The 24,883-nt window shown below is 50.3% G+C and overlaps 1 protein-coding gene across 1 annotated transcript in view; it reads left to right on the top strand.

Annotated features, from left to right (window-relative positions):
* The first annotated feature begins 10,494 nt into the window (after positions 1 to 10,494).
* LHX4 (LIM homeobox 4) overlaps positions 10,495 to 24,883 on the top strand; it is a 42,939-nt gene continuing 28,550 nt past the window's right edge. Inside the window, exon 1 of the mRNA XM_039249511.1 lies at positions 10,495 to 10,570. Coding sequence (XP_039105442.1) covers positions 10,495 to 10,570 — 76 coding nt within the window. The remainder of the gene's footprint in view (positions 10,571 to 24,883) is intronic.

Genomic DNA, 24,883 nt, shown 5'->3' with positions numbered 1-24,883 from the left:
GGGGAAGTGCTGGCTCTGTTCTCTCTGGTGTCGCCTGTCCTTGCTTCCATGAAATGTTCCAGGATGCTCCCTCCACCCAGGATGCTCTGGGCGAACACTGGGGTGCTCATTTCCTCCTGGCCACTTTCAAAGAGCTTGGGGGCTGTCAGTGGTGAGAGAAGGGTCCTCCCATGGTTGACCAGGGGGCAGAAGAGGGGAACAGGGGCAGCTGGGTCCCCAGAGGCCACAAGCCTGCCCCCCCCCCCACCAGAGGGACAGAGCTCACCAGGCTCTGGGGTGGAGGTGCTGGGCTGAGCTAATCACCTAAATGGACGCAGGCTGTTGAGAGACAGGCTCTATTCCCTAATAGAATTTGCCCTCAAGTGCAATTTAATTTTCTCTGAGGCGGTCTCCAGCCCCTCTGCTACCCTCCCCCAGACAGACCCTTATTTCCCCCAGCTTCCTGGGGGGAGCAGAGCATGTTCTCTCAGAGAAAAGAGGAGAGGGGCCTCCTCCGGGCTCTGTCCAAATCCCTCCACTTGGCCTCCTCCTTGGGAGCAGCCCCTGCCCCACCTACCAAGCCCCTTCCCCAGCTTCTGCCCAGACGGAGCTGCTGCCCCCCTTCCAGACACTCTCTGACTTTCCTGTAGAGCTGGCCCGGCTCAGCGACAACAGCTACTCCCAGCCTCCAGTCCTCACCATGAAGGCAGATTCTTCCCCTGACCTCTGGTAAGTTCATATGCTTCGAGAATTCTCTTTGTCCTGCTTAATGTCAGAGGCTTGGAGGGGGAGATCGTCAGGAGGGGGTATGGGAGATACTGAAGGAGGGAGGTGTGGGCCACGTGTACACACACTCGGGACCCGGTGGAGGGGGCAGAAGTCAGCTCAGCACCCTGCAATTGGGGCAGAGCCCAGCTCCTGAGCACCCGAAGGTCATTGCTGGCTCAGAGAGCCTTTCCTGGAGCTGGATACCCCATACTCCCAGCTCGCATTCTGTAGTGTCCTGAAACCGGACACTGGTCATTGAGAGCATGGAAGGTGTGGGAATCTGGCCTCTGAGTTGTCTTTTTGTCTCCCCTGCCAATTTCAGGGTGGACGCGGGGGAGCATCTTCAGAAGCTGTTTTCCATCACTTTCTCTGAGAGCCCCTCTGGCTGTGACAGAGGCTCAGGGAGGTCTGTGCAAGTTCATGCTTGGTCTGTGCCTGTGGTCATGGGCTCCCCCCGCCCCCTGCCTCCCTGCTCCAAGCAGGGATGGGCAAAGACCACAAAGAGAGCCTTGGGGGAGGGGAACAGAAGAAAAGGAAGGGCTCCTCAGGTTAGCTGAGGTGGCTTTCAGGGAAGGCAAGGAAGCCTGTGTGACCCAGAGTGGCCCTTGGACTCCAGACAGTCCCAGGACCATCCTCTTTATCTGGCAAGCTCTGGGGAGGGCCAGAATTCGTTTTCTTTGCCATCAGAGCCTTGAAAAGAGCAGAGGGTGGGGCTGAGGATGATGGAGAATGGATGCGTGGCAGGTCAGGGTCAACTGCAAGGGGGAGATGGTCATTCTTCAGGCACAGCCACCTGCTCAGCCCCCGCCTGCTCTCTCGTGCAGCTGAGGTCCCTTCATCAGCGAGCGGGGCCCATCTCTTGTGGGGCAACATTTGTGGGCATCCTCCCCGCCTATTCACCCAGCAAAGGCTTAGCAGTCCCTTACTCAGTGCCAGAAACCGCGCGAGGTGCTAGGAGGCGGGCGATACTGCTGTGCGCGTGTGCGCGTGTGCGCGCGTGCGTGCCGCGCACCGAAGTCTAGACACCCTAGAAAGGGACCGTCCAATAGGAATATAATGCCGGCCACTTGCGTAAGTTTACATATTCTGGTCGCCATGCCAATAAAAGAAAGAAGTGAAATTAATAACAGATTTTGTTTAACCCACTATCTCCAAAATAGTATCATTTCAACGTGTAATAAAAATTTGTTAAATCTTAATGAGATGTTTTACATTCCTTTCATTGTATTAAGTCTTCAAAATCCACCATGTAATTTACCTTGATAGCACATCTCATTTCCGACCAGCCACATTTCGGGACTCAGCAGCCATATGTGACTAGCAGCCACCGCGCTGGACAGTGGAATCCCACCCAGTGCGGCCCCCGGGCCAGCAGCAGCAGCATCGTCGGGCAGCTTGTTAGAAATGCAGAATCTCAGGTCCCAGACCTGCTGAATCAGAGTCTGTGTTTCCACAAAACGCCCAGTGATTTATGTGCGTAGTAAATCTGAGGACCGCTGTGCACAAGAGCAGGGGAAGAGGGAGCATTTTGCCTTAGGAACTTTTTTCATATAGGATCTCATACAATCTCCCAACAACCGCCTCACGGGAGAACCATCTGACTATCATCATCCCCAATTAACACAGGAAAACAGAGGTTTGGAGAATTTTACTGCTCATAGCCATAAAACTTGGATGTAGAGGAGATCCAGGGTTTATGTTTTCTATAGAATGCTTCCTCAGGTGAGGTCTTGAAGAAATCCTTTGTCCCCCAAAGCTCTTAGTGTTTCTTCCTTGACCATCAAAAGTGGCCATAGTTACAGTGTCCTGGTCCCTACCCTGGGGACCTGTGTTTTTAAGCAGAAAGCTTCAGTGACCGAGGGTGAGCCCCTTCCAGATAAGCCAGGGCTGTGAGCAGGGGAGAAGGCCAGGCAGTGAGAGACATTAAAGGTGTCAAGTTCTTTGTCCTTTCGGACTAAAGGTAGCTGCCATCAATGGGGACCCTCTACATGCCACAGCTACAGCCCTCCTGTGACAATATTATCAGGCAGGTACTCTTACTACTCTTACTCTCCCATTATACAAATCAGTAAACCGAGGCTCAGCAAACAACACTCCAGCGGCCATCAACAATGAAGTCTGCCGAGTTCCAAGGTCAGGAGTTCAACCTTGCCTCACCATTTCTCCCCAGGAAACTCCCGGTGCTGTCCCTTGTCACCTCTGCCCACATCTAACACATCTACATTTTTTGGTTGTAAGTCAGTTCCTGAGAGGAAATCGCTGAGTTAAGCTCATCCAGTAAAAGTCTTTTGCCAAGACGATGACGGGGTTATTTTATAGATTAGCCTTGACACCTGCAGCTATTTTCAAATGGAGTCAGGCTGGACTTCCCACCCCTCCCCCTCCTCCCCATTCACAGCCTCCTCTTCAGAAGCCGAGCAACGGGGTCGTGTGGGCCTAAGCCCTAATACAGTAGTGCAGACAGCTCTCCCTTTCTGTGCTTCAGCGTCCTCATCAGTAAAACAGTCCTGATATGATGGGCCCCACCTATCTTATGAGGCTTGGATGAGAGTGGTATGTGACACCCCTTAGCAATCTGTAAAGCACCATGATAATGTCGGTTACTAGGATCATTCTTGGGTTTGAGATGCCTTTGAGCCCTGGGGACTGAAGAAAGAAAATAGGGAGAAAGGATGTCACTGGTGCAGCCTCTGGAATCCAGGTTTTTAAAACAAACCTAGATATTAAGCCAACTTTAAAAGCAAACAAAAAACCAAAGAGCATAATTGCATGTTGCACGGGTAGACTGGCTTCTGAAAGGAGCTCAGTGTGTCGTGGAGAAGCCATCAGAAGGAGCAGAGCCACCTGATTAACACTGGGGGTCACCATTATTAACCATGTCTGTGTGCTGAGCACTGGGCTCTGGGGTTTATATGTATTCTCTCTAATTCAACAAGATCCTGCAATGTAGGCAGGTCTTATCCCCCATTTTACAAATGAGGAAAAGCTGGCATGTTTAAATAACTAGCCTAGGAAATAACTAGACAGGAAGATTTTCACCCAAGGGGCAGTTCTGGCACCGGGCACTCAGCCTGTGACCATATTGTAAGAGCAGGTCTCCTCCATCCCCAAAGAGAGGGGGCAAAGAATGGCCCCACCACCACCACGGGTCTCTCTCTTCCCCAGCTAACATTTTTAGGAAATTGAGCTCCCAAGTTCTAGTCTTTGCTTGAAAACACTCAAGTAAGTTTCTTGCCCCCTGGTTTCTCCCATAAATATAAAACAAGGGGGTAAAAAAGGAAAACGGGCAAAATATTACAGAAGGGATACAATAATGATGCCGGCCAACCTTTCTAGGCAGCGCCTCCTAGGTGCTTGGGGTGACCATCTGTGAGAGTACGTCGTTACCACGCATAGCCTGTGGGAAGGAACCCACCAAAAGTTGCCCCATTTAGGCTGTATCCAGGTCAGAATTTAAATGCAGCCATTGTGAGCCAGAACCCAAAGGTTTTCCCACCCAGTCTCCAACTCCTTCCCAGCATAAGGAAGGCACACGCACCTGGGGAAATTTGCTGACACTCTCACAGGAATGTCCGGAATTCTGGAGCAAAGTGAGCAATGGACTGTCTGCATTTGGCACCTCAGGTCCTTGTCTTCCAGGGTCTAGCAAGGAGCTGGTATACAGCAGATGCTCAATGAGTGCAGAAATTAAGGAACGATCTAAGATACTCTGGATTTTTGATGGGAAATAAAGAGAATAAACCCTGAAATTAGAACGAGACCAAATTCCCTGATTCATTCCCCAGCTCCTCATGCACACAGGCCATGGGGTATGACGGCTGCACAGACGGATCCCAGAAGACTTCCCTCATTCCTCAGGGAGTGGGCTCTGTGTGGATCCACCACTGGCTAAGCCCAGGGACTTCCAAATATGACTTATATGATGGTGCTGGTGGTGCTAGAAAACAGAGCCAGACCACCTGTGACCATATCCTGATTCCACTGCCTATTATCTGTGCAACCTTGGATATATCACTTGACCTCCTCATGCCTCAGTTTCCGCATCTGTAACATGGGGATAATAGTAATACCTGCCTCAAAGGGTTTGTGAGGATTCAATGAGTTAATACACGTGGAGCACACAGAGCAGTGCTGGCAGTTTAAGCGTTAGCTATTGTCACCGTCCTTCTTCCTCTAAGGCTCCCAGTGCTCTTTCCTTACTCTGTTCCTCAGCCACGTACTGCCCCGGAATCTTATCTTGAGAGCTAGATGCCCAAGTACGGGACCATCTCTTTTCCGTGTCCCTTCAATGCCTGTGTCAAGGACACAGGGTAGGTTTAAACTGAGCAGCCACTGCCTTCTGATCAGCATCCTGGGGGTGGGGGGAGATCCCTGGAAGGTTCTGGGAAGAGAGGGAGACAAATGACAAAGTGGTGGGCTCACGAAAGGGGCCCTTGACAAATGACTAGAAGGACTGGGTGGACAGATGGGTAAGAGCAAAGGCCCCTGCCCTTTTATTGGAGAACTCCTTGTGGCTCCCTGAACAAGACAGTGGCTCCCCAGGGGCCGGGTTGAGGGGTGGTCTCCCTGGTTCTCTCTGTTGGGATGAGTAATATGGACCAGGGCAGAGGGTCTATATCAATCTAGCCCGGCAGAAAAATGAATGAAAATTGAATTCCCCAAGGAGAATCGGGGAGCTGTTATCCAGACAGAGATAAATCAAAGGATGCCATGGAGAAGGGGGAGAGCAGGTCTCCAACAGCAGGGGAATAATTAAGGAAACAGTTTCAAAATGCAAATGAGGAAAGAGGGTTTGAGAGCCGGGGGGACAGGGAGGGGGTGACTGGCGATAGGGTGATGGGGAGCAAGGGTGGTGAGTGGAGAAAGGGGCCGCGGTTCAGAACTCCTGGTGGCCGAGGGTGAACTTGCCCGCTCTGTGCCGCTCCTAAAACGGGAGGGTTAGAAGACACAGGGGTCTGTGCAGAGTGGAAAGAGCTCCAGAGCGGGTGTCAAAGGCTGGATTTAATCTCCACTTGGGTCTGCAACTTATTAGCAGTGTGACCTTAGGCAAACCACTTAACCTCTCCGTGTCCCCTGATAATCATATCCAAGCCCAGCATGATTGTGAAGATCAAGTGAGATAAAATATGTGGAGGAACTTTGTAAACTGTAAAGTGCTAGACAAATGCAAGCTATAATCATTTTCCTAAATTTGGTTTCTGAAGATCGTCTTCTCAGAACTGGATCCACCGACGTGTTGGGTTTGCTTCCTGGATACTCTTATTGACTGACTGCCCTGACAGAACTTAGACCTGGGCATCACCACGTCACCACTGGCATCCTCCGGTGCCCACCAACTGAGTTGTAGCCAAAAACCACAGGTCAGAGGTCCACCCTAAGGACTATTGCTCCTGGGGGGTCACCAGCTAGCCCTGGGGCAGGGAGGGGGGGCATCACTGAGAACATCCCTGCTGAGTCAGCTCAGAGTTTAGGTCCACACAGATCCTCCAGAGAGTCTTCCTGTGGGATTCAGCCACTCCCCCCATCCTCTGGGGGGAAAGGTGATCTTAGCCCCTGTTAGCCTCAGCTTTTTCATCCTCCAAATAGGTATAACAATACCATTTATTGAATTGGAATGAGAAATAGATGGAATTATGCAGGTAGAAGCACTTACCTGAGCGCCTGGCACAGTTTCAAGCTGTCAATAAATGTTGGTTGTTATTATTACCACTGTGTGCTATCATATTGTTGTTATGGCTATCAGCAGCAGTGGGCACTAAAAATTCTATTCAAGGAAAGCTTTTCATTGCGGTTTCATCATTTACAGATGGGAAAGCTGAGGCCCCAGGAAGGAAGTGAAATGCCTTGTCAAATGTATGGTGTTAATGGACGATGTTGAGAATGGGACCCAGCTCATACTTCTAGAAAAGTCTCAGAATGTGGAAAAGGCATGTATGAGCTGAGCTGTGGCGTTTGTATGAGTGGGGAGGCTTTGGGGTGCAGGGAGCTGCTGCCCACAAGTTGAAGAACTGAGAGCCAGCTGGACCTCCCAGAGCTCTGCTGCCACTGGATAAAGGTGAGAATGGCACCCGCTGAATCAGCACTGGGCACAGGAGAGTCCCCACCACAGTAATGCTGTCTCTCACCCAGTGACAGGCTAGTGACATGCAATGAAAAGAGGGCAGGGCCTGGACAGGCTCATACCTGGGCAGCTGGAGCTGCAGAAAGCATTTTATTTTATTTTATTTTATTTGTAATTTTTAAAATATAATTTTTAATTATGAAAGTACCACATACGTTCTCTGTATAAATACAAATATAAATATAAATTTATAGTAATGTTTTATATAAATATAATATAAATATAATGTAAAATATAAATATAAGTATAATTTATATTATATTTATAATTATAATTTATAATATAAACACGTAAAACAAATATGATTAAATATATACTATAAAAATATATTGTATATATTTATGTATTAAATATTGTGTTATTTAATTAATGCAATTAATTCAATACAATAATTAATACAATTAATATTATATATTAAATATAACAAATTTAATATAAGTATATAATATAAATATTATATGAATATTATAATATAAATATTTTTTCTTTTACTAATATTACTGAAAAATATAAACGCTTTACAGAAAATCTAGAAAAGAGAAAAAAATTCCATAATACATCTCCCTAACATACTTTTCTCCCAGTATATTTTTGAACAGCATTTTAACATATTTCCTTTCAGTGTTTTCTCAGTATTTTTGAAAACAATTTTATTAGCTTTTTCTGCTTTATAAAATAATTGAGGAAACTTAGAAAAACTGAGAAAATACAAACATCCACTGTACAGATAAGCACTTTTATATTTTAACATAAACTTTCTGTGTATGCTGCTAAAAAAATCCCCTGCTGTTCATACTGCTTCATATTTACTCTTTTCTAACAAATCTCACTTGTCTACATTATTAAATATTTTCTGTTGTATTTTCTAACAAAAATATAACATTCCATTTTATTTACTCTATTTAATAATCCCCTGTTGTTGGATATACAGTTTATTCTCTTTTCAAAATATTATAAACATCCTTGTAATTACCTCTTTACAAACATTCTTGGTTACTTTCTATGGCAAAATTTCTATATGGATTGGGTCAAATCCATCACATTTTTAGGCTATAAAATATATTGTCAATGTGCGCTCAGGAGATACGGTTCCTCAGTACACCCCCACCAGAAAACGGTTTTCTCATTTCCCCACCCTCTAGCCAACAATATGTATTACCACCACTTTTATCTTTGACTAATATTTTGGAAGGCTTCTAACCATATAATAATTGCATCATGCTTTTTAAAAATTTAGTATTTCACAAGCATTCCCATGTTACTAGATTTCATAATTAGTTTCAATGATTGTATAACATTTTACCAAGCAAAATTAATCTACTTCACTAAACCATTTTTCTTTTGTTGGATAGCAGAGGTTTGGTTTCCTCCAAACCATTGTGGTGTAATAAGCATATTCATGTATGAAACTTTCCCCTTCACATATTAGATTGTTTCCGTGGAATAAATAGTCAAAAGTGGAATTATATGAGCTACAGGGTATAAAAACATTAGGAGGGTTGATACTATTGCCACATTGCTTTCCTAACGGACTTAAGAGTTGGTTAGCACACCAGCAGCATTTGTGAGAATACCAGTTTTGAAGCACTTTCACCAGCACCACATTCTAGGATTCCTCCCTCCCCAGCTGGTCATTTAACACACAAAACTGACGTATGCACTCTGATACTTTGATTTGCGTGTCTGATTGCTAACGAGGCTGGCATTTTCTCCTGTTTGTTTACTAGTTGCATTTTTGTAAAAAAAAAATTTTCTTGGTAAATACTTAAAATGTCACCGGGTTCCGCCCCCCCCCCCCCGCCTTTTTTCTTGCACATTGACTCCAGTGTGCAGGAGTCGTCACCTCGCAGGTCAACAGGGTAAGAGATGATGCCAACCCAGTACCAGGACGCGTGAAAGTCACTGTGACGTCACTGAAGACAAATTCTAAGCACCGATGGCCTCCTTCCCCACCTTCTTGTTTGCCCTTCACCAACCCTGGTGTCCCCTGTTTAGGGAAAATGCCAGGGGAAAAGGCAGGGGACGCTCTGCAGGTCTGGAGAGGTCACCTGGTCCCCTTTGCCTCTGGACTTGACTAGACTGAGAGAGCACATGTGTCTATATCTCTGTAACGAAATTCAGAATGGGCGTGTCGAGGGGGTGGGAACCGTAGAGCCTCCGGGTCCCGTGGCAAGGGAGGTGGGCTTCCTGCGCCTGCAGCCGAGCAGCGTCGAGCACCTGGTGAAGCATTAGAGAAACTGGGCGGCCACCTGCCCCAGTGGTGGCCTGTTTTATTCCCTCCAGAAACCTGCGTTGGGAATTTTAAGCGTGCATGTGTGCCTTGTAAACACAATAAGCCACCCACGCCGCTTCGCCGGTTAGCCCGGTGTCCGTGTCCGCGTCGCCGCCCTGCACGCACGAGGTCGGGAATTGTTCAAATCGCCCGCGGTTGTAGCAGGCGAGGCAGGGCAGTCTCCGGAACTGGACAGGACCCAGATGAGCCGGCGTGGGCAGAGCGGCGCCCGCGGCCCCGCGGCCAGAAAGGTGCCGGCCCCCGACGGGGCGGGGGAGGGGAGCAGGTTCCCGGCGGCAGGCCTCGGTGTCCCGGCCACCTCGGCGCACAGCCCCCGGCCGCCTTCCCCCGCCCGCCGTTGCCCGCTGCGTGACTCGAGCCCTCCCGGCCAAGTACGCGCTGTCCCTGGCCCAACCTCAGCCAGACGCGGGGGAGAGGGAGCGCAGGGGCTGGGAAGCGCCGGCGGGAAAGGATTTGGCCAGAGGAGAGGAGGAGGAGGGGGACGGTGGTGGATAGAGTCCCGGGCGGAGAGAAACCCCGGACCGAGAGCGCGCGAGCGGAAGACTGCGTGCGGCCCGGGCCTTCGGAGGGTCTGCCCCGCCTTCCTCCATCCTTTACTCCGAATGGAGCGGCAGCGGGGACGCGAGCCGCGGGCCGGGTCCGGAAACCCGCAAGCCCTGGGCGCAGCTGTCCAGGGCCACCTGCTGCCGCGGCCGAGTCCGCCGCAGTATTTATACCCAGGGAGCGAGCCCGCACGGCCCGGCGCTGGGGGCTGGGGGGGGAGGGGTGGGGGGGACGGCCCGCGAGGCCCCGCCCCGTTCTGTGCGGCCCCGCCCCCCTGCCCTGCCCTCCCCACTCGGGGCGCCGGGACCCCCACTCCGGCCCGGGTCGGCGGCCCGCTGCCGGGTGTGGGGATTGGCTGAAGGGCGGGCCTCCCTGCGGAAAGCGACGTCACGGCCGTTCCTGCAGTGTGAATGAATCAAAACGCCTGGGTGACCGCGGCCGCCCGGGCGGCCGGCACGCGAAGGGTGGAGGGGGAGGGGGAGAGCGGCGGGCGGGGGAAGGAGGAGGGGAAGAAAGCCAGAGCTGCAGCAACAGCGTCTCCTCAACCCGGGATGTGCACCTACCCGGGAGAGCGAGATCAAAGGGATTTGAAACAGACTGAGCACTGGCGGGGGGAGGGGGCCAGCCAGCCTGTGGAATCCTCCCGGAGAGGCGGAGGGTCTGGCTTCCACCGTGACTTCGGCGGCCTGGTTGGGGTTTTTATTATTATTTTCAAATTTCTGAATCCGGCTTATTAAGCGAGAGAGCAGGAGATCTCGGTAGACTGCGACTCCCTGGCTCTCGCTCCAAGATGATGCAGAGCGCAGCTGTCCCCGCGGAGGGGGCTGTCAAGGGGCTCCCGGAGATGCTTGGTGTGCCGATGCAACGTAAGACACCCCCCTTTCTCGCGGATTTAATTTGATAACAAGACAGCCAGCAGGCTTGGCCGGTACGGGGCGGGTCGGACGCTACGTGTAGCCTGGACTGGAGGGGCCGGGCGGGGAGAGGGGCCGCCGGCCCGGGTGCAGAGGCGGTCACAGGGCAGGGGCATTAGCCAGAGTGCGCTTAAAGGGCCTGGCTCTTGGCTTTTGGTGCCGAAAGTGAAAGCCCCTTGATCGTGCTCGAGGTCAGCCGAAGGTACCGAACCTCGCATCTCCAGCCCATGGCTTTTCTAGGAGCGCTGGGAGAGTGCTGTTTGGGGACACCATGGGAAGGAGCTGCAGGCCAGGCCTGAGGGCTGGGGTGGTCTCCGTAAATCATCCGCTTTCCCGGGGTGACGGTCAAAGCTCGAAGTACCGCCTGGGCAACTTCACCCCAGCTGGCGGGAAGTTGGAGAGCGCGTCCCCCGCCCCCGGGGCTGGCGGCGCGGAAGCCCAGGCCACACGCTCTGTCCCCGCGCGCTGGGCGTGCGCGCCTGGTGCGTCCTCAGCCGCTGCTGCCCGCGGCGCCTGCAGCCTGCGCAGCCGGGGACTGCCTGCTCCCAGTGAAGTCAACTCGCCATGTTCCAGCTAGCCGAGGAATGCAGGGGAGGGAGAAGCGCCGGGACGAAGTTGTGAACTTGTCTTTGCGCACAGCCTTTGCGCACACGAGGACACACTCTCAGGATGGCTTGGCCTCGGAAGGGGAGGGTGTTTGGACGTTTTGCTCGCCCACCCACTTTCTTTCCCGCGCCCTAAACTAGCAAGTCCGAGAGAGCTCGGGACGTGTTTATCCCAAGTCTGTGTGTGTGTTTGGGTGTGCGTGCTCAGGCATTTTCCCGAAGGGAATCTGTGTCCCTCACTCCCAAACGGAGTCTTCGATGGAGAATAGGTGCGGAGGTCCGAGCAGTTCCCGGAGCATCGCGCGCGCAAGGCGGGCGCCTATCGAGTCCTGCCCTGCAGGCTGGAGGGCTCTGGGGAACACTCCTGGGCACCGTGGAGAGGGAAAGGTCCCTTCACTCCGCTTGCCAAGGGGCTTTGCTTCCGCCCGCGATTTCTTAAGTGGAGCGGTAGCTACGTTCTCGACGTTTATTTTAAGTAAATAAAATAATGGTGTCTACCTACGAACTAGGGCGCGCGGCTGCGCCCTCCTGCGCCCTAGCTCTCCGCCGCAGGGATTCTGCTTGGACCCTATCTCAAAGCGCAGGGTGGGAGCGTCCGTTCTGGGCTTCCGTGGCAAGTTTTTGAGAAAGAACTAGAAGGGGATAGCTTCACCCAAACCCGTTAGGTTGTTCTTCGGCTGTATCCTGCAGTTATCCATTGTCTTTTCCTGTCAACTGTTGGCAAACAGTTCCACGTCTGCACCGCGTCTTGGGAAGTTTACTGCTGACCTAGATGTGTCTGCAGAAGGCTTTGGGGGTTGGCTGCTGCCCTTGCTGCCCCCACCCCACCACGGGCAAGGAGTGGGTTCTCAGCCCCCGCACAAACAGAAACACAGACGCTGGCAAAGGAGCTCCAAGTCCTTAAGCCGATTGTAGCTCTGCGTGGGGGGGGGGGGGAGTGTGTGAGTGGGCAGAGGGCGTGTGCATGACTCGTGTCCTTGTTATCCAGTACACCTGTTCTTTAATAGTTGTGGTCCTTAGGTGGACTGTCAGGACCACAAAGAAGGACGGGGGCGGGGGGGGGGGGGCTCTGCTCGGACAGCCTTTTTCAGGATGCTCTGAAAACACTCTTAGATTGTCTCACTTTTTGTTTCTCTTACTCAGAAACAAACTTTGATTTCCACCTCAGGAACTCGATTTCCTAAAATGCCAAGAGCTTGCCTTCAGAGCTACAGTTCATCAGGGCTCGAGCCTGGGTTCCAACCATGGAAAACTCTGTGAGGCAGAGAATGGGCCTCTCATCCCCCATGCCCAGCAGAGTCAGGCCGAACCCAGAGAGGTTGGTCTGCCCTTCCTTTTGTCTTGTCCTGGTTCTGTGGTCTGGGTTGAAGGAGGCAGTAGCCAAAATTGAGGGGCCCAATCTCTGAAGATTGGAGAGTCCAGCATTTTTTTCTTAGGGGATGTGCATGGAACATACCCGCTTCCAGCGGATGTGGCTGTTGGCCATCGAGCTGTTAGTGCTGGGAACTGGGCATAGGTGGGGTGTGGTCCCCTCACACACATAGACACCGCCATTCTCTTTCCTGGGACAGGAGGCCCCGGGGCCTAAGGACTTGAGGTGGGGTGGGGTTGGGGAGCATGCCCTTGGGCCTCAAGGAAGAAGGGGCATTCTCAGTCTGAGGGGGTTTAAACCTTGGAGGAGAGGAGACAACAGAAAGGCTCTCCCACAAGGGTTCTTCCAACCCCACAACTGGAAGGTTTGGGTTGTCCTCCGGCCCCTAGCTGGACACACACAAACAAATATTCATTTTCCTTACCCTGAGCCACCACAGATGGAGCACTTCGGAGCACAGATGTGGGGGTCCCCCAACCTGGGTCCCTCTGGTGTCCTAGCCTCATAGCGGTGCTTTAAGGTTTTGAATCCAGTTTTAGGGATTTGAATCCAGTTTGCTTCACCCGCAGTCAGACTATTCTTTTGAGGGTGGCTGAGTTACACTCCTTGATGGAAAACATGACCAAGGAGAGTAAGAAATTCTCTCTTGGCCTCCTTGCTTGCTCTCTGGCCCCCGGCTCCCCCCCCCCCCCCCCCCACTGCTCTGTCCTGGGCCGACTTGTTAGCATGGTTAACCCCCTCCTGCTTCCCCGAGGTGGGATTAGAGGGTGAGTGATAGCCTCGCCAATTCGACAGCTACGGGCGGCCCGATGGGGCCCACGCCAGGCTCAGACTTCTCGAGATCAGTTTGAGGATCTTCAACCGATTGAGGGGCGTGGCGTGGGGCAGGAAGCTCGGGGAGAATCCGGCGAGAGGAGTCTGGGAGCCATCCGTGGAGCAACCCAGGGTAGAGAAGTGGGGTCCCCCCCTTAAACCTCCGACGGGTTGCTGGGCAGCCCCGCTCCTGCCTCTGGGGTCAGTGTTTTCTAAGGAACTCAAAACCCCTGGCTCCTTACTCCGGGTGGCGGCAGCGCTGTTAGTAGGGGGCTGCACCCTCGAGGTCAAGTCCAGCACGGGCTCAGGTCACATCCAGCATAGGCCAGACGGCCCTTTTGAAAATTTTGGGGTGTTTCCCCCCCTAACCAGGTGGATAGGTTCAGAAAGGGAACTTGTTCTAAGCTGGTGGGTCCCAGCTACTTGGCCCACGATTAGGTCACGGATCTCTCTCCAATTGTGGGCACATCCTGCTAAGGCCCAGGTATTACCCCTCCCTCCGGGCTGTAGAACGCCAAGGTCCGAATTCTCACAGCTCCCGACCGGGGGCGTGGTGGGGAGAGGGACAGAGTTGGGTGCGGTGATCGGTGATGGCCTCCCGATCTTCTTCAGAACCGGTCTCCTCCCTGAAATCGTCGGTGTCCACACGCATCTCGGCCCTGCCCCTCTTGCAAGCTAAGACGACGCAGAACAGTAAGGGACATGCAGGGAGGTGGACGTTCTATCCACCCCTTGCCCTCGGTTTGGGCCTATCTCCCACTTGGTCTCTCCGCGCGCGCCAAGCGAAAGGACAACGGCCCCCGACGGCCCCGGGTTGCGGGCTGGAGAGCTGGCCAACCTGGGCGGGAGGAAGGAGAGAGCCCTCGGTCGAGGCACGGAGTGATAAATGGGTAACATGTCTGGGACATCTCCCATCCCACCCTTGTCTCCTAAAATATCTACTTCTTGCAGCTCTTACGAGCCCCGAAGCAGTCGGAAAAGGGTGTTTGATTTTGTACAAATCAAGTTCTACACCCAGTTCTTCTCTGGGTGAAGAATTGCTCTAGGACGCCCCACTGCCCTTTCTCCCCTTTTCTTCCCTTCCCGGGAGCCTGCGGGTGCGTGGGGGTAAATCTTCCAGCACCAGAGTCAGAATCCCCCCCCCCCCGCCCCCGAACTTATCTTCCTTGCAGACTATTTCTTAACGGGTGGAATGGACTCCTTTCCCGGACCAGGAGTTCTTTCAAACTCTGGAGCAGCTATTCGAGCTTCTTTCCATTCCTGCCTTCTCTGGTGGGGCAGGAAAGAAAAACAAGAAAAAAATTTATTATATGATATATATCGTCATATATTATATCTATGGAGAGACAGAGAGGTATTGATTGATTCAGATTCCGATACAGAAATTCAGACAGCAGCCCCGGGCACCACAAATCTCTTTCCCCGTGTCACAAAAACACTGTCAGGCGTGAGCCAACTTTTAAAGGTCAGGCTGGTGGCTGTCCCCGCCGGCAGATTCGGGCCTTTGCGCGTTGGGGACTCAGATTTCCTAACCTCGGGCATCCCACCGCAGCCTCAGGCCAGAGCTTCGCACCACCCAGACGGAATTGGCACCACGGCTTTCGGAGGCGGGTGGCCGAGGGCACCTGAGAGGCCGGCGGGCTCTGGCCTCCTGAGTTCCACCGTCTCGACCCAACAGGATAGTGAAGGCGGAGGGGAGCCCTCCGTGGCAGCGCGCGACCCCAGTGCACTCAGGGATTGGAATTAACGATTTCACCCGGACACGGAGCAGGCAGCCAGGGCGGGTGAGGGGCGAAGGTCTGCACTGAGCGGCCCCCGGTGTCCGGGGAAGTCGGGACTGAGAAGAGGAAGCAACCTAACTCGAGTTGTTTCCTCGCTTGGCGAGGCTCGTGGAAAACCAGCGCCAGGCGGGGCTGGCCGGGAGTGGCGTCCTCGGGTCCGAGAGCGCGACCTGCGTGACCCCGGCGCCACCAGGGCAGTGCTCCTCCGCCCCGCGGGTGAGCGCAGCAGGCCTGGGTGGCCCAGGGAACTGGCGATGCTTTCCTTCAACAGGCGCTTGCTGCGCGCCTGCGGGTGCCGTGCGCTCGCCCGAGGCTCGCCCGGGGTGTCGGAGGGCTTGCCCGGGGAAGCCAGTGCCGACAGGACGGCGCTTCTGGGAGAGCCGGCTTTGCGCGCGCCGCGTCCCGCAGCCCGAGGCAGAGGTCGTGGCTGCGAAGGGGGCAAGGGACGGACGGCCTCTGCGCCCACCGCGCGCCACAGTCGGCATTCCCGCGCCTTGGCCCTTTCTCTATCCACCTTGCCCGATTCATTTCTCTGGTTACTATCCTGGGCGGCCCGGAGCGAGCCGGACTGGCCGAGCCTGCGACCCGGTTTCCGCCCCGCCCTGGAGCGGCGGCAGGACTTTGCCCGCGGAGAAAGGCGCGGTAGGCGGGATCCTGGACTGCGTGCCCCGCCGAGGGGCGCCGGGCGGAAACCTCTCTCTCCCCGTACTCGTTTCTCGCCAAGCCTCTGGGAAGACAAAACTAAACTCCAACTCCAGCGGCCCGAGCCTTTCCGGGACTTTAACCCTTGGAAAGGATTTTTTCCCCCCTCTTTGGGAAGCGGCACCGATCCCGGAGGCAGCCAGCGGGGTCCGCGCGGTCCGCGCACCCAGCGCGACGTGCACCCAGCGCGCCGTGCCCGCGTTCGAGCCTCCGCTCCGGGCGCTGTTCCCAGCGCTTAGCGGACCTCGACGAGCGCTCGAAACGTGGCGGGCTCAAGAGAGATGAGGTCTCCACCTGCGCAGCTGATGAAGTGAATTAGATTCGATCTGGAGATGTAGTTGGTGCCGCAGTGTGTCGGGAAAGGCGCACGGGCGCCCGCCGCAGGTTGCACCTGCCTTTCGGAGGAAGCCGCGCCGGGCGAGAGCCGGGCGCAGGCTTCAGTCGGGGGCGCTCAGAGGTTGGCTGCATCCAGGACGGGACTTTTATTTTTTTTTTCTTTTCACTTTTATTTTTTTATTTTATTTATTTATTTATTTATTTTTAGATGGCAGAGTGAATGTCCTTTAAAGGGCTCTGAAGGGTGAAACTAATCAGGAAGGAGAGGAATTGTTAGCCAAGCCGGGACGGGATAAAACCGGGAACTACCAAGATGTTGAAGGAAGACCAAATGCTGGGTGTACCTTCCTCTAGACCGGCCAAAAACAAAGCGGTTAAGGCAAGAATGTTGGCTGAGTGCTCTGGGGATTAGAGCAACGTGAGCAACCTCTTGGAGACCGCTTACAGCCCTGCAAATACCAGGGTCCGTTTTTTAAAAATTGAGTCCTCCTAGGGGTGAGGTGGGGGCCGAGGGGGCAGGAAACCGGCAAAGCAATTTCTTTCCAGTGAGTAGACAAAACACGGCCCACGGGGGCGTCTTCGGTTTTGAACACTGACCTGCTGACCCCCGCTGACCAGGTGTAGCCGGCCTCAAGCCCTAACTATTCCCATTGTCCTAATTTCCCATTTGCCTCGGATTTAGTGCCCTTTCACCGCGTGCTACAGTCAATTAGTGAGTACTTAGCACCGCATTAGCAGGCAGAACCCAGAGGGACCCCCTTTGCTGAGGAGGCAGCCCTGGAGGAAGGGGCGGAGGGTTGCACCTGCAATTCTCCAGGAGTGGAAAATTAGTTAACACGGACTAACCTTTCTATGCCTTGTTAAGAAGAGTGCTTTGAGCTTCTTGTTTTGGTCAGCAAGGATGGATATTTGGTGGATTTCTCCGGCTGGGAAACTAGTCTCCTTCACATTGAAGAGTTGTGGATGGAGAGGGTTGGTGGCCTTGGATGTAGGGCCCTTGTGTCATTGCTTTCATTTAGGGAGATTTATCAGGACTAGAGCCGAGAAGCTTCGGAATGCATAGACACTCAGAACCAGGTTAGCTGCTGATAGGGCAAGAGGAATAATACCACCTACTTTGGGAAACAAGGTTGGAAACGGACTCAAGCGGCAGTTTGCTGTGGTAGCACCAGATGCTGGGGTTGGAGATGGTGGCGGTGGGGGTGGGGAGGGTGCAGGTTTACCTTTTGTAATGACTTTCTGCCTTTTCTCCCTTCGTAGGGTGAGGTTAACAAGGCCCACTGCACAGATGTGAGCAAACAGCAAACTGCCCACCACACAGATGTGAGCAAACAGGCTCTACTGCTTTTAGTAAAATTCCATCGTGCCTTACATGTCTATCTTCTTCTCATTCTCTTTCTCTTCCTTTCTTCTCTTCCTCGGTTCTTCCTTCCTTCTTTTGTGAGGTCTCTGGTTCATGCATGAATTCACAGCACAGGGGGTTGGCGGGGGGATTGACTCTCTGACCAGCTGCAGGGTGGTGAGATCCCTTACTTTCCTTTTCCGAGTGTTAGGAAGCAGGGCAGTTTCTGGGTCCAGGGCCGAAGCCCTGCAGCTGGGCTATTGTTGTTTGTGGTGGGAAAGAGTCACCTAAAATAGATGCTGCTGTGAGGTGAGACTTTGCTCTTTTTTAGGTCCTAAACTCTATAGGAGCTCTGATCAAAGTGGAGCGTGAATTAACCATTGTGAGGCACTACTGTTGGAAGTAAATGGGCAGGTTGGGTTTAACTGGCAAAATTGGAATTGATTCTCCCTTGGAAAATATACTTCGGGTGAACTGTATTAACGGCGGATTGGAAAATCATCTTGGGAGGCAAATCTAAGTCCCCTTGTTATTTTGGTGGATTTCTTTTCTCAGATTTCCTCACCACCCCATCCCTCTGACAGTCTGGGACTAGCCACAGATGTTTTATTGCGGTATCTCACCCCCAAATGCCTTTAAAGTATAATTTACTTTAATTATAATGTTAGAGGGTTAAGGGATTGGTTCTGGGAATGGCTTAATAGAGACAAAACTTGCAGCCAAATTAATTGAAAGTTTCTTGTTATGAGGGAGAGGTTGCCAAACATATGGAATACTGCTCTGGAATGAGACATCAGGAAAATACGTTGTGGAGATTTAGCAATGATTAAATGTGAAAATGGAGTGGAAACAGAGATGTGCCCACAGCATGTCCATAGACTGCCATGGATTTGTTTAATGTGCTTTTCTGTTTTATTTGCAATTACTGAGAATATCCGATATCTTACTGAAGAATATTAATTCTGTGTCAATATCTAATTTAGAAGATAATCCCATACCTGCAGACACATTTCTACATCATGTATTTTATTTACTACAGGACTCCTTTTACGATGTGATCCACATTCAGCCTTAAAATGGTAACATCAGATTGTCTCCAGGATACTTTTTGATTCTGATATTTCTATTGAAGAGGCTACTGTTTTTTGAGCTGCTTAAGCAGAAAAAGAACAAAGGAGATTGTCAAAGGGACCCCAAACCACCAAATGAAACAATCAGGATCTGGGTGGGGGCGGATTTTAAAGGAGAGGTGGAGGGAAAAAGCATTAGGCATGATCGTTTCTGATATGAGAAGGCTTTTCTGACTTTTTCCTAGTGGTTAGTCATTTGTTAAGAAATACACACACACACACACACACACACACACACACACACACACACGGAAAAACTAGAAATGAGATGAGCCATGGTTAGGTAGATGTATTTTTACAGTATATAAGCAAATATAGTTATAATACAGAATATTATATATCAGGTGATTTTTTAAAAATTAAGCTTTTCTCAGGATTGTCGTGGCTCTATTTAAGTTCATTGCCATCACAAAATACTGTGATGTCCAATGCACCTTTGCTTCTTAAGTTTTGAAGAATTAATATTGGAATTTTGTGCTTCAGTTGTGTTGTTTATGAGATAATTCTAAGTTATGAAGAAATGTATAAAATATTTGGGAATTATGTTATGGACTCTTCAACATACATGGGTTTGGAATAGGAGACAATATGGAAAAGGAAGCTATAAATTGTTCAGTAAAAATGAATTGTCCTTAATAGAAGGATGGATAATAAAGAGCCAGGACGGGGGTAAAAAACCCAGGCACATAGAGTCATGGTTTGTCATGTAAAACTGATCGTAGGTCTCCTGTTTGAGGACTGCGTAGGTGAATTAGTCCTCGGTTCCTTCTGCCACAATCATCAGGTGATTTAAAAAGGGGAGTTGGGACCAGAAAACAGAATTTTACTGTCAGTGGTGGTGGTGGCAACTTTGAATCGAAAAGCTTTATATTTGAAATATGTATCCAGTATTAGAGCTTTTACTATACCACTATTATAGTTCGTAGAGTTGGAGATTCCAGAAGCCAGGTTTGAGTTTCAGCAGGCGTGGTCACATGCCTACTGTGTCCTGTGGTCCTATGTTGATGCACTTGAGAATTAGTCACTCTCAGACTAAATCAATAAGCCCCCACTGAACAGACTTTCCCTAACCTACCTTTTTGAAACCATCTTCCTTCTGGGGCGCCTGAGTGGCTCAGTCGGTTAAGCTCAGGTCATGATCTCACAGGCTGTGGGTTCGAGCCCCACTGCAGGCTCTGTGCTGCAGGCTTGGAGCCTGGAGCCTGTTTCAAATTCTGTCTCCCTCTCTCTCTTGCCCCTCCCCGACTTGCTCTCTGCCTCTGTCTCTCAAAAATAATAAATAAACATTTTTTAAAAACCCATTTTCCTTCTTACTTGGGAACCTTAGATAATGAGCAGCAGTGCCTCCCATTGACTCTTGTGTTTTCTTCCCCTTATATGTGGGAAAGGAATAGAGAATTCTAAGAAAAACAATACTTTGCACAGTTTTTCAATGGTATATGTGTTTCCTTTAAGTTCCATTTGGCTTCTTCTTTCAGTTTTAAGTCAGTAAAGAAATTTAATAAACAAAAATTGTGTATTTTTGGAAACATATATCAGCCAAGTGTTATGTAAGATGAGCTCAAACACTACTTACTTCTGGAGTTTGGAGCAAAAGGGTTTGGAGCGAAAGCCACTGGCTTTGGTGTTAGAAGCCTTGGTCTTCAGTCAGCTCCAGAACCCGTCCCAGACGAAAAGAATCTTCTCGCTCCAGTTTGGCCCCCCACTGTGTCCCTTTAGGGAAGCTCTTTCAAATGTAGATGCTCCCTTTTCGCCCGGGTTTCTGGGAAGAGAAAATGCACATGCAGATTTGCAAGTCCTTGGCAAAGTTCAAAGCCCCTGCAGTCTTAAAGATCAGGATCAAGGAATCTGCCAGACAGAACTGCCCTCGGCGGCTGGAGTGCTTCTGGGCGGGGGGGGGGGGGGGGGGGGGGGGGGGGGGGGGGGGGGGGGGGGGGTCTCAAGAGGGGCCAAGCCTACCAGGAGTGTCGTGGGTTCTGTGGACCAGGAGCTCCGGAAGCATCTCCCACAGACCCTGGCTCCCTCTCCTGAACGAAGCCAAGGAAACCTTGTCACAGGCACGTGGCTGTTTGGTCAGATTGTGAAACAAAAAGAGGAACTCTGCCCCAAAGGCAGTCAAACAGTCTCAGTGGGACTCCAAGGTAGAAGTCCAAAGTCCAAATTTTACAAAATATTCATCTGATCTCGGGGCATGGTTAAAGGGACATTATTCCTAATAGCACAAAAGGACTTAGTTTAAAAAATTAAGATAATCATCAGCATTATGGTTCCAATGGAAATATCTGAAATCCAAATTCATTTTCCCAGAAAGCTACATTTTCTTCAATACATTTTAGAAGTTATTGTCAAGTGTGTTGGCTTTCTAGTCTTAGTCTCTTCGGTGGGAAAAAAAAGTCTCTCCTCACCTTGTTGCTATTTCTTGACGGGAGAGATAGAAAACACCATTTTTCAGAGAATTAAAATCGATCAAACAAACAAACGCATACCGTCTCCAAAATGTTTCAGAGTGGCCCCTGGTTCCTTGAGAGCAGTTTCTTGGAAATGAGGAAACGTGAGTGGGGAATAAAAATGCCCAATCCTTTTTATATGTCACAGGGAGGAGGTTATAGGGGGCAATTTGGTCCACCACAGACCACATCAGACCCTTCAAGTGACCTCCCTTACTTCCCAGCTTTCTGAAACTTCACTAATGGAGGGAATTTGGGGATTTAAAATGGAATCCATCTTCAGATGGGCCACTCTGAAAAATAAGCCCCCCCCCCCCCCCCCGCTCATGCCCATACCACAGGACTTTAGGTGATTTGCTGGCTGGACATCAAGATATGGGTTTTATTTTTTTTTAATGTTTTATTTATTTCTAGGAGAGAGAGAGACAGCGTGAGCAGGGGAGGGTCAGAGAGAGAGGGAGTCACAGACTGAAACAGGCTCCAGGCTCTGAGCTGGCTGTCAGCACAGAGCCCGAGGCGGGGCTCGAACCCATGAACCGTGAGATCATGACCTAAGCGAAAGTCAGCCGCTTAACCGACTAAGCCACCCAGGCGCCCCAAGATATGGGTTTTATAAGCTTCCTGCGTAAAGAAGTAGATTAAGGTTACAGGCAAAGAAAAGGTTGTTCTCTAGTTCTTATCAAATAAGAAATAGTCACTTTTCCATTGGGTGTTTAGATATCTCCAGGAAAAATACTAGAATCCTCAGTTGTTAATTTGAACTCAATCCACTGTTATCTGCATACATTATAGCAGAAGTGAAGTGAGGTCAGCTGGTTGGTGGTCTTGGCCTCCCTGTTCTCACCCTTGATATATGGGAAGGGAACCAAGGTCTGGCAAATTTGCCTGCATTCTATGGAGAAAAAAAAATCTGTGAGATTTCTTTATGCCAAATAGACTTAACCTTGTAATGTTGCATTATCTGCTATTTATACGCTGAGATTATGTTGATTAAAAAGGGGTATACATCTTCCAGATGCTTTAGAACTCAGGGGATGGAGGAGAGTTTTTTGAGTGTTTTGTGTTGGGGGAGAGGGTATCGAGGGAGGGGGAGATTATATTGGGAAATAATGAAACATGAAATAATTTTAATGTACTTTAAGTATATAAATTCATCTTGTTGGCGGCTGGCCATGGGAGAATGGAAAAGGGAGCTGCCATTGAGCTTGGACAATGGTATTGTGAGGCCAGGTGTCTTATACTCATTATCTGAAGCGATCACACAGCAGTCCTGGGAGAATGGGGTTATCATCTCTGTTTTCTAGGTCAGGGGCTCAAAGACTGTAAGCAGTTTGTCCAAGATCATATACTTGGGAGAGTCAGATCTGAACCCAGGTCTAGCAGACTCTGATCTGGGATTTATTATAAACAGTTTGGCAGACCCAAAGATGTGAAGATCTGAACTCCAAGCAGAACTGAAAACTTTCAAATTCTCCCAATAGTTTTCTAAAAGAGTAGTTGAACAAAACGTTTCTACTTTGCCCCAGCTTTCTGTATCACTCAGTGCCCACTTTCCCCACTGCCTCGAGGTTGGACAGCTCCCTTAGTCAGCCTTTCTTTTTAGAAACGGAGCTCGACTTCAGAAGAACTGGTTTTTTTCCCTCAGTACGGCGATGCCTCAGCCTGTGCATGAGGATGTGTGTGTGTGTGCATGTTTATGTGTGTGTGTGACTCTGTGTAAGTACTGTGGTATATGTGTGCTTGTGTACCTACGAGTGTGTGTGTTAAAAGTGTGCATCTAAGTATATGCAAATATGTGTTATGTCTGTGTGTCTATGTGAATGTGGTGTGTGTGGGTGCCTTTGTGTGTGTCTCAGGGTGTATCTTTGTTCATTTGTGGTTCTGTGTGTTTCTCTATTGTGTTAGTATGCATATATGTGTTTGGTCATGTGTGTCTGTGTATATACTGTTAACTATGTGTGAATATGTGTGTCTGACTATGTTTATGTGTTTGTGTGAGTGTGTGTGCAGGTGTGTGCATGGGGAACAAGTGCACGTGTCCAAGTGAGCCTGCCTATACAGCTGCTCTCCTTGTGCTTAGGTCTGTGCTTTGAGCCATGTCACTCTGCAGGACTGACAGAAGATTCTGGGCCCTGCCAATGGGGAGTGTATTGTACAGATTGTGCATCTCCCAGATTCCTTGGCTTTTCCACGGGCTCTGCTGTCTTTTCATGACCGAGCTTATTCTCTGCAGAGCCCCAGCAGAGAGCATCACCAAAGAACACTTGCATGTGGATAAGATAAAAATTTTCATTTTAAATGAAATGACTCCTCATATTGGGAACTGATTTGTTTATAGATTAAATTCTGTCTTAGTGACTCCAAGGGTCTGCTTAAATTCCAGTTTTTAAGGTGGAATTTTGGGATATCAAACATGGCATAAAAAATAAGTTGTGTTTACTGGGGATTTGGAAGTCTTCTGGCTCCTTGGAAATTTTGGTTACAACTTAATTTCTGGTATGAGACCTATATGATCTCTGTCCTGTTCAGGCCCTCTGAATTTAAAAATTATAATTTATTGTAGGTTTTTTTAAAAAGCTTGTGTTGTTGCTCCTGGGAAAATTTCTAGATACCTTACATTTCATACTAATCAAAATAATTACATGGAGTGCTGTCACCTGAAGGGTGGGCTCTGAGTTCACAAGTCTCCACCCCCTCACAGGCAGGGATGAATCTGAACTTGACAGATGCCTTCAACAAGCTGGCACCGTGCAGCTGGGTGGAGGGGATTAGAAGGACAGGGGCGCCCGCTTCCCACCCTCTGGGCATTCGGTATCCGTCCCGTACAACACATGCATCCTCTGTCCAAAGTATCTAAATCTATGTCTCAAACATTTCCGTTTGCCCAATTGTTAAGGAGCAACAGAAGCCAGCGGCTCATCTACTCCCTTGTCACCATATGCAGAGCAGCTTTGAGACTACCTCTCCGCCTCCACTTTCCCTCCATAAAATGACAGGGTAGAGAGCCAGCCAGGTGATGGATGTCCAGATCCTTCCGGCTCTCAGGTTGAGTCTAGCCTACCTTAAGCATAGGTTCTTGGTTCAAATCCCTCTTTCCCCATTGTGGGACCTTGGGCACTTTGCTTCACCTCTCCGAGGCTCAGTTTTGTCATCTGTAAAATGGGGATACGAACACCTTCCTCACCAAGTTGTACGAATTATTGAGGTGATATGCCCCCAGGACCTGGCAGAGTTCACGACAGGCTCTTGATGTCTGGTGTTACCATTACTGGTATATTGTGGATCTCTTCAATCATTTCTATGTTGCTATTGTTTTTAAAAATGCCACTCCCTTCTCAAAATCTACATTGGAATACAATGGGAAATGTTTTCTTTCTTTATTTTTAACTTAAAAAGTCTCCTTAGTGTGGCCCTCACATTTTTGCCAGACTCGAGGACCCCAGTTTGGTCCCAAGGCCGCTGAGAACCCCGAGTCTGGGCAGCGCGTTTGGACCTGGCAGGAAGCCTCCCTGCAAGCTGGAGGCTGAAATGGCTCGTCTGTCTGCTTTTAGTGTTGTTCCTAAGCGGGCTGTTGTTTCCGTTCCCAAGCCTCTAAAACTCCCCTGCCCGCCCTGCCCTGCATACATTAGCCTTAATGTATTCTCTCTTGAATACTCATCATATTAAGCCTCCCGGTAGATACCTAGCTCGAAATAAATTTTATGAGCACACATCCTCGCCCTCATTCCCATGCATTT

The sequence above is a fragment of the Hyaena hyaena genome, unplaced genomic scaffold, assembly GCF_003009895.1.
Source record: "Hyaena hyaena isolate Hyena2069 unplaced genomic scaffold, ASM300989v1 scaffold_339, whole genome shotgun sequence".
Lineage (NCBI taxonomy): Eukaryota > Metazoa > Chordata > Mammalia > Carnivora > Hyaenidae > Hyaena > Hyaena hyaena.
This window is presented reverse-complemented; position numbering and strand designations above follow the sequence as displayed.